At 41.3% G+C, this 18,730-nt stretch overlaps 2 protein-coding genes across 5 annotated transcripts; one reads left to right on the top strand and one right to left on the bottom strand.

Annotated features, from left to right (window-relative positions):
* The first annotated feature begins 246 nt into the window (after nt 1-246).
* LOC146507573 (homeodomain-interacting protein kinase 2-like) lies at nt 247-7,176 on the top strand. Its single transcript, XM_085176719.1, has one exon. It carries the CDS (start codon nt 1,251-1,253, stop codon nt 2,814-2,816), a length of 1,566 nt encoding a protein of 521 aa, XP_085032845.1. The 5' UTR covers nt 247-1,250; the 3' UTR covers nt 2,817-7,176.
* LOC146507574 (dysbindin-A-like) lies at nt 5,613-18,622 on the bottom strand. 4 transcript variants are annotated; one of them, XM_085176742.1, is made up of 10 exons: nt 17,168-18,622; nt 16,240-16,293; nt 15,215-15,265; nt 15,054-15,114; nt 12,554-12,686; nt 11,939-12,071; nt 11,591-11,613; nt 10,643-10,789; nt 9,042-9,167; nt 5,613-7,873 (listed from the first exon to the last, which is right to left on the bottom strand). In XM_085176742.1, the coding sequence occupies exons 1-10, from the start codon at nt 17,221-17,223 to the stop codon at nt 7,605-7,607; spliced, it is 1,053 nt and encodes a 350-aa protein (XP_085032868.1). In that variant the 5' UTR covers nt 17,224-18,622; the 3' UTR covers nt 5,613-7,604. The 4 variants fall into 4 exon arrangements, with proteins under 4 accessions (XP_085032868.1, XP_085032870.1, XP_085032871.1 ...); XM_085176744.1 differs by lacking the exon at nt 17,168-18,622 and adding an exon at nt 17,081-17,102; XM_085176745.1 differs by lacking the exon at nt 17,168-18,622 and adding an exon at nt 16,498-16,630.
* Between the last annotated feature and the right edge of the window lie 108 nt (nt 18,623-18,730).

Genomic DNA, 18,730 nt, shown 5'->3' on the forward strand with positions numbered 1-18,730 from the left:
AGCTAATCTTAAATGACTGCTCAGTACAGTCCAACAATCATGTTTTACAGTCCTGTGGTCTCAGCCTCAGATACTCAACTAATCAAAGTGATGTCATGACAAAAATGAACGACCAACAAAACATTTTTCTCCTTCATTTCTGTCACACAAAGCTGTATGTGACGTTTCTCGCGGTTAGATCCATGGTTGCTAGGCAACCTGAGCAGCGCGACGAAGGCTAGGCCGTCCCATTTCACGAGCCTCTCACTTCCGCGCTTCTCGTACTTCCTGCTCGTACTCCGAAGCATGCGATCGCTGGATTGGGACACATCCTGAGAGCTCCTCCATCCCGGATTATTGCGGGACACTTCCCTTCCGTCCTCCAGCTTGCTACAGTGAAGGTAATTGTACCAACGGCTGCCTCTGTTATTTCCCGGCAGGAGTACGGAAGGAGACACGGCACGGGAGTCAGGGGCGCGCACGGAGATTTATTGCTTAATGTTTACATCACTGTAAATAAACACAACTGCATTCATCGCACACAGTCCTGCGTTTTGGGTCCTATTTTCCCCGCATCGCCACGGTCTGCCCGCGCAACCGTGACAGATAACAAAGTCCTGCAGATGTAAAACTTTAAAAAGAAAAAAGATCACAGCAGCTGAGGACATGTCGCTGTTGTATCGCGATTGTTTAACATTATTTAAAAGTAGGAATTTCAAAAATATCAACAAAGGGAAATTTCACACAGAAAAAGGGTAAAAAATATATATATAAATCAACAACTTTGAAATAACCATGGTGGCTTTTGGAGTACACATTGCTGAGTTTACAAAGTGCACCTAAAGGTATCAAGGATTTCCTACCGTCGTACGCACGTTCACCCGTACACAGCCACGTAGAGCCAGGGGGGGATTCTTATTAAAACGTACCGCTGTCCGGGATGGACTTCTCCAGAAATGACAGCGTGTCTGATCCCACTCCGACAGGCTGTCCACTCCAGGTGTGGACTGCCAGTCCAGCAGTTTATCTTCTAACCTATATCTCTCTCCAGAGACCTTTGCATTCTTAAGCTCTTAACCGCTGCTCCGGATCAAAGCGTTACGCTCTGTTGCGTCACTCGGTTACATCACAGTGACTGAACGCTGCCTTTGATCCAAAAGGCATAAATACCCGGATACACCCGCCTACTGACAGAACCTGCCAGCGTCACATTGCGGTCAGAGTCACATTTTTTTGCCCAGGTGTAAAACTTTAGATATATTTTTGAAATAATGGTTTCGGTTTCGGGTTCGGGTTCGTCTTCGTCGTCTTATGACAGTGATGAGGGTTTACAAACGAACGCCCTCATTGAAAGTAAAACGTGTAAATACATGGTATATAAGCTCCTCGGAGAAGGAACTTTTGGGAGAGTTGTGGAGTGTGTACAATTAAACACTTTTGAAAGGGTAGCAGTCAAGGCAGCTAGAAGGGAATACAACAAGTTTGCTTGGAAAGAGGCTGCTGCTGTAAAAGAACTGAGTGTTCTGGATAGGGATCGGTGCAATTTGGTCAAGTACTACGAAATTTTCAAGTACAAACGTCGCGCCTTCATTTCAATGGAAATGCTAGACATTAGTCTGCATGACTTCGTGACTCAAAGGTCTCAGAGTCCAATGGATGTCTATGATATCCGGGTCATTTTAAAGCAGATGTTTGTGGCTCTTACCGCTCTGAAGAGCAGAGGTATGATGCATGCAGACATCAAACCTGATAATATCATGCTTGTAAATCAGTCTCAACAGCCATATAAAGTTAAACTTATTGATTTTGGTTTTGCCACAAGACCTGCAAAAATTCCATGTGGTGCTGTTATTCAGGCCCTTAGTTACAGGGCCCCTGAGGTCATGTTGGGCATACCTGTGACTGAATCGGCAGACATGTGGGCTCTCGGTTGTGTCGCAGCTTTTCTATACTTGGGCTACCACCTGTTTTTCAACATGAATGAATATGAAACGATGCAACGTTTTGTTCACATGTTTGGTCAGCCTAATAAAAGCATGTTACAGGAAGGGAAGCACAGTAAGAAATATTTCTGGATGAGGAAAGGGATAATGAAACACACATGGGTACTGAAGACACCAGTTCAGTATTCAGTATCTACAGGCATTTTGATCAAACAAAATAAAACAATCACAGACAGATTTGCGTGCGTGGATGATTTAAGCAAACACCATCCGCAGCCAAACACAGAATCCGAAGCGGAAGACACAGCGGCATTTTTAAGCCTGCTCAAATGGATGCTGTGTGTGGATCCTGTGAAAAGAATCACACCCGTTGAGGGTCTGGGACATCGTTTTATTACAATGAAACATCTTCCTGAGGACCCTGCAGTAGATTGCTACACAGAGTCATCCCGCTCGAGCATGGAAGTGTGCTCACCCCTCAGTATAGAAAATGAAATTGAAAACTTTGTTACCTCCAGTGAAATCATAAGCAACAGCGAACAGAGCAGTGGGAGATCTAGACTGTCTTCCACTTTTAACAACGGTGTGACTGCAGCTAAAATCCAAATAAACCGACAGAAAAGAGCAGCTGCACGCCAAAAGAATCAGCCTGCATTTCGCAGGTTTGCATGGCATGCAGAAGATGACATGTCTTGTAGTCAGGGTGTCAAAGAAAAGCCTGGGATGACGCAAAAACAGCAGGTAGGAACTCACTCGAAATCCAGGGATTTCGATTCTAGCAGAGAAGGAACAGTCAAAACAAAGCCTCCGAAAGCTCGGATTTCATTAGGGAAAAGGATCAAAAACTTTTTCTTAAGGTTGTTTTGCTTTTCTTCACATGTTGAAGAATCTTAAGATCAACGCCCCCCAACCGGTCGTGGCAGATGGCCGCCCCTCCCTGAGCCTGGTTCTGTCACAGGTTTCTTCCTGTTAAAAGGGAGTTTTTCCTTCCCACTGTTGCCAAAGTGCTTGCTCACAGGGGATCATCAGATTGTTGGGGTTTCTTTCTTATATTGTAGGGTCTTTACTCTACAGTATAAAATGCCTTGAGGCAACTTTTTTTTGTTTAAAATTGTTTGTTTGTTTTAATATACAAAATAAAATGTAATCAACTTTAATCAACTCTTACTCTCAAGTGTTTTTGTTTTGTCGCTGGTGTCACTGCCTCTCCGTCCACCACTTTTTGATAAGTGTTAACCTGATCGGCTTCAGATTGAATTGATCGGGGCCCTGGTAGCTCCACAGTTCAGCTTGAGGTGACTGGATGAGGGCTGGTCTCAGCACTTCTTTGTTGTGTGGTGTGAAAATAAGTGGCCAGCTCTTGTTCCCACTGATGCAAATTATGATTTCATGCATGCAGTGAAGTCATAACAACAACCGGTTTAAACTGGTTTGTTGTCTGGATTTTGATAGTCTACCTTTTTATGTTTATTTAGGTTAACAGTCTAATCATATTCTGGTTCACATAATAAAGTCACATAATAAAAAGGCATATAATTCTGTATTTAAGGTGTAATACACTGATTACAAATCATTTAGCTCATTAATGACTGTAGCTTTTGTATGTTCCCTGTCTCCTCCTAGACAAGTGGATATGGTATATATGTTTATATGTAGTTTATATGGTTTTGGTTTTATATATGTATTTTTAGAAAATGAATTATTTCACTTACAGGCTGCCACGACTTACGCTGCAGAGCATTCTGGGTAGCTACTTCAAATGGGTTGCATCAGAATCCTGAACTGTAGAACTCAGAAGAAACTTCTAGCATCAGTTTTGGTCAACTTCACAGCACTGATGACAGATCCACACTGTGTGAACTCCTGTCCAGAGCGCTCACGTTCAGTCAATTGGCTACAGCTTTAAATTACAATCTGGTTTCTACAAGTCCTGCTGAAAAACCAGTGTCCTTTTCCAGCTACAGCTTCCAATGATAGTGCTCATTGATTCCACACTTTCAGTCGGATGACACTCTCTGCCAAAATGAGAAGCTTTCCAAGCAGATGCAAGAGGGGATTTGCTGACACCTGCTGACGTACTGTCAAAATGACATGATGACATAATGGCCTGCATCAGACGGTATCTGGAATTTGGTCTTTCAGGAAATCTGTCTGTCAGACCCTACAGAGGCTGCACAGTTAGTCCAGGGGTGGGCAATCTGTCCACGAGGGCCGGTGTCCTGCAGGTTTTAGATGTGTCCTCAAACCAACACAGCTGATCTAATGGCTAAATTAGGTCCTGAAGTTCTCCAGAGGCCTGGTAACCAACTAATCATGTGATTCAGGTGTGTTGAGCCAAGGTGAGATCTAAAACCTGCAGGACACCGGCTCTCGTGGACTGAGATTGCCCACCCCTGAGTTAGTCCAACTCCTCCAGTATTGCACAGCAATAAGTGTTATTGTGTCTCCCAGCACAGTGTCAAGAGCATGGAGGATATTTGAGGAGACAAAGTTACTCTAAGAGAACTGAACAGGGCTGTAGAAGGTCCTTAAGGGACCTCGCCAGCGGCTGCCCAACAGTCACGACCAAGTGGTCAAATGCTAATCCTCTCTTTATCGCACCCTTGAAAAAAGGCCTGAAATGAAGAGGAGTTTGTTTGCCTTCATGCAGAATATTTGATCGTGACCATGCTGAACAGGCTCCTCCACCTGAAGTGGACAACCAGTGTTGGTTTTTACCCACCTTTGGGGTGTACCATCCTCAGAAGCCAGATCAGAGTTGGTTTTGACTCAAGTGCAAACCGTCATGGCGTCTCTCTTAAAGATGCCCTCCTCTCTGGACCTGACCTCAATAATAGCTCGTTGGAAGTATTGTTGAGGTTCAGATGTGAAACTGTTGCAGTAACCGCAGACATAGATGTTTCCCAGTTTCATTGTTAGAGAGGACCAGTGAAACTATTTGCACTTCCTCTGACTTGAAGACAACGATCCTGCCAACGACTTCTGTGAGCGTCGCACGAAGGTTCACGTGTTCGTCAACAAGTAACCAGACGAAGCGGCTCCATGTATATCTCACTAACACGAGCAGCGAATCAGATTTCAGAACCAAAACAATGGCACTGTGTTTTTACGAGCTCTAACACTGCTGACGTAGGCACACGCTCTGAGACTGTTGCCGTGGTGACAGTGCCTGGCTCAAGGGACCTGCTTTCTTGTTACAACAGAAACTGAAACCTATGACTTTGTGGACCCCGAGTTGGATGATGAATTACGTATCAGATTATCCATAAATGTATCACCTGCAACCGACTCAGGAAGAGAGCAACTGAGCAAAGAATGGCAGACGAATTTTTAACAAGAAATCAAGAAAATTATTCTGGAGTTTGTGGATTTTGCGCTCTCTATGTAAGGGTAGGAATTTTAAAACAAACAAGCCAATTTAAAGAAAGTAAAATAGAGGTAATGTGAGCTCACTTGCTAGAGTGTGTTGAAAGTCTGGCTGCAGCACTTTGCATTGCTTGCTTGGTGTAACAGGGATGATTCGTCTAAGCTTATAAAAAGGCAGTGGATGCATAAAGTTTTCTCTAGGTCAGAGGAGATTATAGCTTGCAATTTATAAATGTTCCTTAAATAAAAGAAGCAGCAACATGAACTAGAGTTTGTATGCGACTCAAAGTTCACAGGCTGGTGAAGAAGAAATCACATGACTGGTTCTTTTTTCCAGATATTTTTTATTGAATTTATGCATCAGTTTCACAGAAGACAAATCCAATAATATGCTGTTTTCCTTTTTGTAGAATGTAAAAACAATATGAGACATACATCCCCACCTGATGATTACAACAGTGCCAGTAGATCCAAGCTAATAATACAAATAATAAACAATAATAAACTCACAGTGCTATTTAAGTTCAGTTCCTTATTAGTAAGTTCTTCAAATTAAAAGAGGGTTTTTACATCGAGGCATTCTGTCAGGACACCGAGGAGAGCAGTGTTTCTAGTGAAATCGTAAAACAAAATCAACTTTCACCTCAAACCGCTCCATAAAGCTACCTGCCTGTTTGCCTTAACTCCTTGAGATTACAGCCATCTTGTGGTTGCAGTTAGTTATTGTTGCTTATAGCTCTGGTTTCCATTTCCGATGTGTATCCATGTCCTGCTAGCTTGAGCTAATGAAGATGACGAGCCAGCAGCTTTTTCCTGGTTGTTTGCGCGTGCACATGGACTGATATTAAACTGATGGGAACCAGCTGGCTCTACCTTCACTGCTCTGAGATCATTTTGTCCTAACTATGAAAGGGGTGGAAAAACATTTTTATGTTGAAGAAATAAAAATGATCCAAGGTTTCTGATCACTGCAAAGGTTGATTCACTGAAGTGAATTTGAAGATCAGATTCATGTCAATTTGTACCATTCAGCCTGTTAATGCCGCTCTATACAAGACGAGCTAAAGCTTTGTGCGCACGTCGTCTTGCTGTCTATCTTGGGTCCACATACGTTGTAGCTCTTAGTTTTGTTGCTATTGGATTTAGACCAGGAAACATCTGGGATGAAAGTTCAAAATAAGAATTAATGAGCTGCACCATACTGGCAGCCATGCAGCGTGCCTCACTCCTTGGGAAAGGTCACTGAGATTCACACGACATATTTCTGTCCTTGCTGGCTGTCGATGTTTAGGAGCTGACCAACGGTCAATCTCATCTTAAAACTGATTTTCAGACTGTGTCTAATCAAAGCGCTGCTTTAATTCACCGGGTTGAGCAGGTGACTCTTGTGTTGAAGGATAGACCCATTAGAGGTGCCTGGTCTAACTCTACTGTCAATCCAATAAAGGCAAATAACCTCATGTTCTGAATCTTCCAAATCTTCCTTTCTTCGAGTTTCTCTTTGCAGAAAGAATATTTCTAGCAAAGCTTATCGATCAAGATTACGGCGTCCTGTCCCTGATTTCCTGATTTGCAGCTGAGAAAATACAGATAACAGAAAAGCAGTACAGGAATGTACGAGCAGACTGAAAATGCAACAGTGGAACCTTTGATAGAAAAAACTGAACGAACACGTGCATAGAAATACAGACGGCTCGTACAGCAGCAGTTCATCGAGTGTGCTGATCTGCTCGTCCCCCAGTGTAGACCGTCCCCTGTCTGTCCCTCGGCCCAAGCTAGTGCACTTGTTTCAGCACATTTTGGTTGTCATCCACATATTGCTGGAATCAAATATTCTAAACAATAACATGCAAGAGAGGAAATTAACGTGCAACCACATCATCCTCAAATGTAATTCAATTAAAAACAAAACATTACAATATGAAAACCATCCATTAGACATTAGTCTAAGTCAGACGAATTTATCATCATCAGCATAAACATGCGAAACACTGCTATGACAGATTGATATTTTTATAACAGGTGATAAATACTTATGATTGTGAAACACTCTGCATACAGCGCCCTGATGTTAAAGGCTCAGTTAGGTCATCAGATTGGGTTTGTTTGATTTTTTAAACAAACCAACAATCGAATACATTTCTGCCTACATGTGGTTAGTAGAATCAATTCATTGTTTCAAAAGCTTTACATTTGGAAAAAACAAAGAAAATATATCTTTAAAAAAAGCATTGGAGCTAACATTTGGAAGATCTTTGAGAACCAGAAAAAGCTCTAAGCTCTGCTAAATCAATGCAGCAGCAACAGGTCCAACATTCAGGCCTTTCCAAGCGCGTAGGTGCCAGTGCGCATGTCTGCTGAACTGTCACTGTCGTCAGAGCCTCTGAGTGCACCAACATCATGGAGACCAACCAGAGCCATATCTGGATGAATATCCTCTTCGTCTGACTGCACCAGAGGCTCGTCGCTCGCCTGACTGGCCAGTTCCTCTTCTGGCTGCCAGAATACATCCTTGTTGGACAGCTGGTCGTTTGGGGGAGAGGTTTGGTTCGAAGATTCAGAAGAGCAACGTGTAAGGTCTGGACCTATTAGAGAAGACGAGCCTTATTTCACAGAGTACCCGACAAGCTTGATTTTCAGTCCTCATCTGACCGTAATATTTAATGCTTCCATCATTTATAGCTCCTCTGTAGAGGCGAGTTGTGAGTTCATAAAAAGTGTGCGTTTTTAAGTAGTTTTAAACTTTGTGATCCACAAAAAGTAAAAGAAGAAGTGACTGCGTTACAGTCAGGGTGGGTGCAGCGGCTTCGTCATGTGCGATTCATTTGCAGTTTGGATGCGTAGGGGTCGGCACCTCCTGCTCTGACAGCAGCTGGAGGTGACTGCTGCGTGGGGACCACGGGTCAGGTGGCCACGGCAGCACCCGGAGCTTGTTGAGAGTAAGAGCGATACGTGCTCTCATCTCAAAAAGTCGTCATAAGTCTTCCTATTAACACCAGCAAAAGTCGCCAGATTTGTTGCTAGTCACTTTTTAGAAAAAAAGACGCAAAGGGGTCTGAAAATCCGCTAAATATAGCGACAAAGTCGCTGGGCAGGGGTCAACATCAAAAAGAGCTCTTAGATTGTTTTCTGCTTCAGGGTGGAATGATTGTACATCTTAAATTACTTGAAAGAATGAAAAGTTTTTAATTATTTTGCAGGTTTTGTAAACCTCAGAGGATCACATTTAGACACATTAGTAAACATCCATACAGCTGCACTAATACTTGGTTAAATGTCCTTTAGCAAGTTTTACTCAATGTTGCTATTAACAAGCTTCTGGCATGATTTTAGCAGGATATTTGACCACTCTTCTGACAGAGTTGGTAACATTCATTTAAATTTTAGTTTACTATCACAGACAGCTTTCATGCATTTTCTAAATGCTTCAGGTCATTCCAGATGCTTCTTTTAGTCATTATAAAACCATTTAGATGTATGTCTGGGTTGTTCTTATGCACTGACGGATTGACCCTGTATGGACCACTGGAAAAGAACCGTTCAAAGAAATCATGAAAAGTCCAAAATGACCATGACAGCCATGTCCATGATCACTACATGTACACGTCTGACCACAAGTGTGAAATATTTTATTGGAACATTAAACAAATGCTGATGTTTTGACATGTTTGTATAAGTTTAGCTGATTTTGTTTTGTCAGGATAAATAATTCTGCTTTGTACTCTATGACAACATGTCTTGAGTTGAGATTACCTGATGTCAATGATGACTCAGTAGTGAGTTCATCTCCACTGGAGTTGAGGAAGTCATCCAAAGCCTCTTGGTCTGTGTTAGTTAGTGTCACCTGATCCAGAGAGCAAACATCAGCACCTGCTGGCTCTGCAAAAGTAAACGGACAATTATGCAATTTACTAAACTTAATATACGAACTCTACAGTTACCGATGCAGACTACATGTGGCAAACAGTGCATCATTTCAATCAACAGGGTGTATATTTCACACACACACACACACACACACACACACACACACACACACACACACACACACAGCAGATGAACTGTTAATAGTCATATAGTATGTTATTCTTTTAACTTATCCTATTCCAGTGTTTTTCTTCATTTTTTGCTGCTGTAACTTTGCACAGTCCACTTTCTGCTGTGACACAAATTTCCCACGTGTGGGACTGATGAAGGTTTATCCCATCTTAGCCTGATAGCATGTTTAAATCAGGCAGCTCACTTTCTAGTTAGTGATACCTCAAGTTTCTTAAGTGACACTGGAAGCAAGGGGGGGCGTAGGGTGTACTAGACCATATTTCATGGTTTTCGTAACGTTCTTTATCATCCATCCATCCATTCGCTTCCGCTTATCCTTTCCAGGGTCGTGGGGGGCGCTGGAGCCTATCCCATCTGTCTTAGGGCAAGAGGGAGGGTACACCCTGCACAGGTCGCCAGTCTGTCGCAGGTCTAACACACAGACAGGAGATAACCAGTCGCACTTACATTCACACCTATGGGCAATTTAGTGTTTCCAATGAACCTGTCCCCACTAACAGCATGTGTTTGGACTGTGGGAGGAAGCCGGAGTACACGGGGTGAACCCACGCAAACAGGGAGAGCATGCAAACTCGGCCTGATGGTGGAATTGAACTCAGGACCTTCTTGCTGTGCGGCAACCGTGCTAACCACCGTGCTAACCACCGTGCTACATTCTTTATTCTTTATCATTTAGAATAAAATAAGTATTAATACAACAGCGTTAATAATTCAAAATACAAATATAAACATTTTTTGCTGACCAATAAAAATGTAAGTAAGTCCGAGGCACTGACCTGGGGCTGTTATGTTGGACACTACACGCTACACGCGTTAGTGTAATTCGATTACTTTTTTCAAGTAACGAGTAAAGTAAGGGATTACTATTGCAAAAAAAAGTAATTAGATTACTGTTACTTTCCTGTAAGCACGCTGTGTTGCTGCGTTACTAAACCGTGATTTTATTTGTGAGAGTGTCTCATGACAGTGACGTCCGAGCGTGTGGCGTCCACGGTAACTGACGTGTGCAGATCAACAATGGATAACATGGAGTGATGGAGAGAGTACGACCATGCAGCGTTTAAATCGTGGAAGTAATCACATTACTTTAAGTTTCATTCTGTAAAAGTGACACAAACATTAGTGTCCGCTGTTCTGCGTGGGAAAAAACTTCTTTCTACAGCGAAAAATTAAACTTATTAAAAAAATTTAAATTAAGTCTTTGTTTGGGTGTTAAAGGCTATTTGTTATTTCATTATTTATACATTTTCATATAGTTTGACAAAGTAGTGTTAACAATCTTTCATTTGACTCACCTCTGTTCTGCAGGTATCCAGTGGACAGGTATTTTTCCACATCTTGGTTAAAGGCTTCTTCATAGACTTTCTGTCGCTCTCTCAGTTTCTGCTGCATGACCAGCTCCAGCTCTGCTACTTTCTGAGCATGCTCAGAACCCAACTCCTCTACAAAACAGGAAGAAACGCAGCTTAAACAACATCTGCTGGTATTTTACCAGGTTTACCATTGTTGAGAAGAACATGGCTGTGTCCCAATTCAGGGTCTGCAGCCATAAAGGCCGCATTTTAAGGCCCATTACGTCACCACGACGCGACGAAGGCTGTCCCAATTCAAAGGCTGCTCGAAATGCGGCCCTCAAATGCGTCCTTCATTTCCCTGAATTTTAAGGATGTGGCGGTGTAGACTTCATGACCCAACATATCCCAGAATGCATAGCGCAGCGGTGGGTGTGGATAATTTTGCCGAAAAAAACGGCAGATGAGGGGCGGCCGAAGAGTAAACTTTAAGTAAGTACTGAATATTATGTCACTTATTTATGTGCAAATGTTTAATAACGAAGAACATTAAAACATTACTGTTGGCCACATGTCGGCAAAGTCATGTGACATTAGTGACGTTTGTACTAACTTGGTTTTAAAGCCTTTACTTTAAAATAGACGCCGTTCAATAGCTGAGCTTAATCAGAGAATGATCAAAGCTCATGTAGAAACAAATGAACAAAAGATTTTCTCCTTCATTTCTGTCAAACAAAGCTGTATGAAACGTTTCCAGCTGTTAGTATCATGGTTGCTAGGCAACCTCGGCAGTGCAACAGAGGCTAGACCGTCCCATTTCACAAGCCTCGCACTTCTGGCCTTAGCGGTCTTTGAGTACGCGGCCCTCGGGGACCGTTAAGGCTGCGTACTTTAAGGCTGCAGACCCTGAATTGGGATACAGCCCATGTAAGAAAACACACAGAAACTCACCTTCGAGTAATTCCAACTCCCTCCTATTTACAGAAAGGAAGATTTTCATTAATCACCCAAACATTTGCCATAAGGTCATTTATTTCTCTGACAGTTGAAATAATGTGGTGACACTTCTGCTTATTTTTTTTTAATGTAATTAGTTTAATCAAACTGACAGGAGTCATAAAGACACTCAAAACTGACAACCATGAATCTAAGACAATACATTTCACTGATGCCTGCCTATTTCTATATAAATGGTCTGTTTTTGATGTTTATTACATAAAGATCATTTTATCACTTTTTAAATCAGTTTGATTTTAATATAAAAGTTTTTCATTAAGAAGGAAAAATAAACTGTCGTACCTTTTTTTTTTCTTGTAGTTTTCTGATTGGTTGATATGTTGCTGTTTGGCTGTCTGCTGCTCACACTGTAAACACAGCGCCTCCAGGTAAACCAGTCTGCTCTCCATTTCCTCAAAGTCGCCTTCCAAATGAGCTGGAAACAATCGCACATAAACACCACAAAAATCTGTGTAAATACTGAAGAAGTCAAATTCTGTTGTCTTTGTTGGCCAGATTGTTTCGGTCACTTTAATACGAGCAGTGCAGGAAGAGCTGCTGGAAAATGTGAAGGCATAAACTGCATGTCCTGGAGTTACTGATGTACTAAGGTGCTTTTTAATCTCTGTTAATAAGACTACATTTAACATATTGTTATCATCCCTTTACTAAGTTTCTCTCATTGCTTAAGCCAGGTTAACAATGTAACAACTTTCCCACACGTGGACTAATAAAGGTTTATCTTATTATGTTGTATCAACACTTAACTAAGCTTTGTAGCATAGCTGTCAGACCTCAGTGTAAAGCATTACTCAACATGGAAACTTGAGGTTTTGTGTTCAATCCTTAAAGTAGAAGCTCTAAACGCTGAGGTGGCTGACATCATATCGTCATCTGACCACAGAAATGAACACGAACCTATGTTAGCAGTGATGGCATCAAGATCGCTGATAAAGGCCGGCAAGCTTTGCAGTTGTTCATGCAGTTGTGTTAGTGATGTCCTTTTTCTCTCCCAGTGTGCTGAGAGCATCACTATGTCACCATCCAGTGCCTGAAACAAACAGAGGTGTGACCGTGAGCAGATCAGAGGCAGCAGGAACTGTTAGGTCATCTGTGATCGCCGCCGGCACAAAACCACAGGCTATCGAACTGTTGGACTAACTGAATATAAACAGAGCTGATTCAGAGTTGTTGTTTTTTAGGTTGAAGTCACTCTGTGTTGTCCTGCAGCCACTTCCTTAGTTGTAATCTATGAATTGCTAGAAATCACTGTATCTGTGAAGTGCTGAGCTTAAAAAAATTATAAAGAAACACAAATACATAAACATTTATTTATGCCGTTCTACTTTTAAAGAGCCAGGAACTGATTCTGGATTTAACAGGAAGCCAAAACAGGAGAAATCTGCTCTCTCTTTCTAGTCCCTGTCAGGACTCTTGCTGCAGCATTTTGGATTAACTGAAGGCTTTTCAGGGAGTTTTTAGGACTTCCTGATAATAATGAATTACAGTCGTCCAGCCTGGAAGTAATAAATGCATGAACTAGTTTCGACTTTCACCAGTGTTACTGTACAATAACAATAAAGAGCTAAAACTATAAGTCTGATTAATATGATGAATGAGAATGTAATAAAAGATGAAAATGATAAGAAGAACAGAAGCCTGGTTTTAAGAGTTCACAGTTGGAAATTTCAACAGACTAGAGACCAAAGAAAAGCCGTCTGGTGTCCATATTTGGTTGGACATGTTTCTCAGATTTTTAGGGCCAAGTAACCTCAAGCACATGTGAATTTAGAAGCAAACATGCAGGTCTCTACATCTCTAAGACATTCCTGCAGTTTAATTCATGTGTATCATCTGGCTTCATGGACAGATAGAGCTGGGTGTCATCTGCATAGAAGTGAAAATGTATGCTATGTCTTCTAATGATGCTGCCTAGGGGAAGCATGTATAATGTAAACAGAATTGGTCCTAGCACTGAACCCTGTGGAACTCCATAATTAACCTCAGTGTGTGAAGAGGACTCTCCATTTACATGCACAAATTGGAGTCTATTAGATAGATATGATACAAACCACTGCAGTGCAAGTACCTGTAATACCTACAGCATGTTCTAATCGCTCTAATAGGAATATTATGGTCAACAGTATCGAATGCTGCACTAAGGTCAAGAAGGACAAGCACAGAGATGAGTCCACTGTCAGAGGCCATAAGAAGATCATTTGTAACCTTCACTAAAGCTGTTTCTGTGCTGTGATGAGCTCTGAAACCTGACTGAAACTCTTCAAATAAACCATTCCTCTGCAGATGATCTGTTAGCTGTTTGACAACTACTCTTTCAAGGATTTTTGATATGAAAGGAAGGTTGGAGATTGGCCTATAATTAGCTAAGACTGCTGGGTGGGTGACGATGAGGAGGAAGCAACTTTGTGTAGGAAACCTGGTCTTGTTAGGAGAGACAGTATCCATCCCACTTTGGATGGCACAGCTCTCATTTCTAGAAATCTGGCCACATTTATTAAATGCCCCAAAAAGTGACCATCCAGAGTTGGGACCAGGAAGCAGAGCTCCAGTCTCACGTACCTAACAGATCATCTGCAGATCACCTAACACACACCACACCAGGAATGTCTTAAAGACATAAAGACTTGGATGGCCGCTAACTTTCTGCTTCTTAATTCAGATCAAACTGAGGTCATTGTACTCGGCCCTGAAAAGCTTAGAAATATGGTATCTAACCAGATTCTTACTCTGGATGGCATTACCTTGGCCTCCAGTAACACTGTGAGGAACCTTGGAGTCATTTTTGACCAAGATATGTCCTTCAACGCACATATTAAACAAATATGTAAGACTGCTTTCTTCCATTTGCGCAACATCTCTAAAGTTAGAAATATCCTGTCTCAGAGTGACGCTGAAAAACTAGTTCATGCATTTATTACTTCCAGGCTGGACGACTGTAATTCATTATTATCAGGATGTCCAAAAAACTCACTGAAAAGCCTTCAGCTAATCCAAAATGCTGCAGCAAGAGTACTGACAGGGACTAGAAAGAGAGAGCATATTTCTCCTGTTTGGATTCAGTTTGGATTCAGGAGACGGACACTATCTCTACTTTTAAGAGACATAACTCTTAAAAGTAGAGATAACTTTTCTTCAGTCACTAATGAATATTAAAATGACCTAGCTTTGCATTAATGTCACAGTCGCAAACTCTATACAACTGATATTCAAGCAACTCCAGACAAACAGTGGAAAAAAGAAAAGAGATATCATACCCTCATTCAGTCCTACTGTTTTACTTACACAATAATAATTTTAAAAGAGGTTTTTTAGTTTTTCTACCTCTTACATTTAGGTAAACGAACGATGCTGTGAAACAGTAGATTTCTAACAAGGCAAAAACAGAAATACCTCGTACCTCTGCAGCCTGAGCACAGTCCTTCGTTCTTTTATGCAGCAGAAACCAACTCTCCTCATACCTACAAATAATCATTTTAATAGCATAAACACAACTTTTATATCAAACTTCCTAATACACTCAGTGTGTGTGTGTGTGTGTGTGTGTGTGTGTGAGGACACCTGTTCAGGACTTCCAGGCCAGCACTGAAATGAGGAACATGCTCTTCAAACCTGGACAACAGACAGACAGATCACACAATGTTTGTCTGTCACAAATGAAGCTGCTCACTTACATGGTCAGCTTATTATGGCTAGCTGCTAATCCTTATACTCCAATGAAACAACACTGCATTTATTGCATTATATCCAGATACTAAGTTGAGTTTCCTGAATCTTAAGCCTTTTTCAGGCACAGGATAAGCAGCACAGTGATGAAGTGGTTAGTGCTGTTACCTGACAGCAAAACAGGTTTCTGAATCAGACCTGCTGGTTGGCTTGGTGAAACTCTTCCACATGAACGTGGCTGGTCACCGTTACTTAATGATTTAACAAGAGGCAGCAAATACTTTCTCACACAGGGCCAGTAGTTTTGAACAGTTTTATTTGTTTTGTTTTTTTGAAGAATTTAGTGATATAAAAACACTGGCACCTGCCATGACTGCCTCTCAGCCTCCCAGCAGACACACCTGTGGATCAACCTCAAGATTTCAGGGAAGTTGTTTTCTGGCCTTTACTTTGAGGTCGAGGTCACTGAGATTTGATCTCCTCCAAGATTTTTAGTAAATCCATGTATGCTATCAATTCTCAGTATCACATTCACAAGATTTTCAGAAAACTTGACCTCTGACCTTTAGGTCACTGAGATTCAAACTATGGATGTTCCTGGTGACTAATTTCTTAATTGACTAAATAAGGAAAAAAAACATAAGACTAACCCGCTAGACTAAAACTAAGAAACACTCAGATATTAATTTCAGTCAGTTTGAGAACCGTTTAATGGAAAACGTCAAACTAATTAACTCACTAAATGATGAATCATGCTGCTTAACTTTGCGGCACCTCAGATCACGCGTTATCAGCATTACACATTATACGTTATATATATATATATATATATATATATATATATATATATATATATATATATATATATATTTATTTATTTTATTTTATTTTTTTAACGTTTTTTTAGACCCAGCTCTCACCTGGGTCTCCTCTTCATTTTGGTATTTCTTGATTTGTCTCCAAGTGTCTTGAAGCTGTGGGGAGACAAGGAAAGGAAAAAGTCAGCTTAGCTGAGATCCTCTTAGAGCGGATCAGATTTTTGGGTCAACCCACTGAGACTGATTTAGGTGATTTTTAGTGCAAAATATGTCGAGGCTCAGTCTCTAACTTTCTGAACATTTCAAAATGTTTAATATTCATCCATTAAAGTTAACATGAGCTGCAGTCAGAACACACACTGTCTGCAGGCTGCATTATTTTCAGTTTAGTGTGAGACTCTAAGTTATTTCAGCCTCATATTCACTCAAATATTGACACCATCTCCATGATCACACTGTTACAAAAAGGCGTTTAAGTCAAGAACACAAAGTAACAAACTAACGTAACTAACGTTTGTTACCTTGGTAACGGACTCAGAGTTAACGTTAACTCTGAGTCCGTTACTTGATAACAGACTCAGAGTTAACGTTAGCTCTATTTGATGAACACAAAGAGTTTTCCTCATCTCAGAGATAACTAACGCGTTATTAGCTGAACCTGCTTCTTATAATCGAGCCCGATTACACACTCTCTCCCTCAAACACACAAAACAGCTGCACTCCAAAAGTTTGTTTGGTGGAGCGGGTCGTCACATGACTATCAGCTGACAGCAATAACGTAAACAGCTGGGATCGCACCAATTGGCACGCTAACAAATCGAAATTAGTCCTGGGTATGCTGACGCATTCAGGAGTCCATGAAGCAGCACAAAAGCAGAATCGTACGTTGGTCGGGTAACCGCTGCTCTCTCTCACTGCATTGTTTTTCATTAGCTATCGTTACCTGCTATGCTACACGCTGGCGAGACCTAATACATGACCTCAGCTAACGTTACCCAAAGTTCACTAGTGCAGAAAACAGCGGACCAACCCCGTTGTGAAATCCTGCTGGACGATGTGAAGCTTTTCTCTGAAGTTTTCAAACATGATTCCTCTCGGACACGCGCGATATTGGTCCTGACAGCTAGCTGTAGCCACCGCTCGCTCCCGTCTCGTTGACGTTTATTAGCGGCTGGCGAACAGCAGGATGGTGCGTTACTGCCACCAACTGTTGTGGAGTGTGGACAAAATGTGCTCAAAATAAATAAATAAATCATATCGAACAAACGACTGAACATGGTCTCATGAGTTTCACTTCCGAGTTGCTGTCTTGTCTTTTTTACTGTGGTGAAAAAGCAGCTACTACAACACAGAGCATCAGTTCAGTCAGTCACATTATTTTCACTTTGATCTGTTGACATTAAAGTGATTTCCACGTTTCCTTTATCAGCCTGTGGGACAGTTTAGCTTTCCATCACCTTAAAAGTAAACAGCAGCTCAGTGACGAGATAATTAACTGGTATTAAAGTGTTTATTTTGCTGCTCTGTGTGCTAAATCACCAGATGAACGATTCATCTCTTGTCCTTTTTATAATCCTGTGGTGTTTTACTCGTATATTTCTTTTATTTTCTTTACAGGTGACACTCAGAGGAATCATTTTCTGTGAAAGAAAAGTGTTATGAACTGTGAGATGATCTTAGATTGGTCAGATGTTGTCACACCAGCCCTTTCATGCAAACATGCAGGGAAAACCCTGGGTTAACATAACAAACTGGGTCCCAGCTTTTTGTAACCATGAATCCAAGATTGATGACGTAATATATAACAGGTGCTTGCAAAGCTGAGAAAGAGAAAAGATTATAAAATTGACTCTATGAGAAGAAGAAAGCAGGAAAACCCTCAAACTGGAGTATAACAATTTGTACATCTTATGTATTTAAATGTTTATTTTATTAATCACACTTTCTATGCATCAGGATACACTGTTACAGCTGCGATCTCAGCGCTTGCTTCAGCTTCACTAATCCTGCAGCCGATGATTTTCCAAATGAGCAATTCTAATACTCGTGAGCTTGATTTGTCTGTGCTGGTGTCAGTAACGTGTTCTGGGATATGAACATCTGTCTGAGTCCAGATTGTCCTATGGCAGTTTGATCATAGGGTCAAAGTGTGAGGAAGGCTCGGAGAACAACAGCTTTTGGTGGAGGCAGCATAAAAATATAGGGGAGCATAGTCCTTACTGGAAAAATGAGGCTCGTCCTTAATCTCACTCAAGAAACATATCAGTGGAAATCTTGTGTTTTCATCGTCTAGGACCAACCTCCATCCTCCAAGATGGCAACACCTGCCCCACAGAGGGTTTGATCCCCTGGGTAGCAAACACTCAGGGGTCATGCTGCACTTTGCTTGATGCAGCAGTGGTGCTGTTATTGCATTCTTTACATTCTAGCATTAGTAAATTATGTTAGCTGAAACGTTTATTATGGTCCTAAAATAGTGCAAAAGTTATTATAGTCTGCAGATAAAATATGCAGACTGATTAAACGCTACATTATGTAGTACAACAAACTAATGTCTTGGGTCTGTAGCAGTAGTATAAAAATGTCAAATGTT

Source organism: Neolamprologus multifasciatus, chromosome 11, assembly GCF_963576455.1.
Source record: "Neolamprologus multifasciatus chromosome 11, fNeoMul1.2, whole genome shotgun sequence".
Classification (NCBI taxonomy): domain Eukaryota; kingdom Metazoa; phylum Chordata; class Actinopteri; order Cichliformes; family Cichlidae; genus Neolamprologus; species Neolamprologus multifasciatus.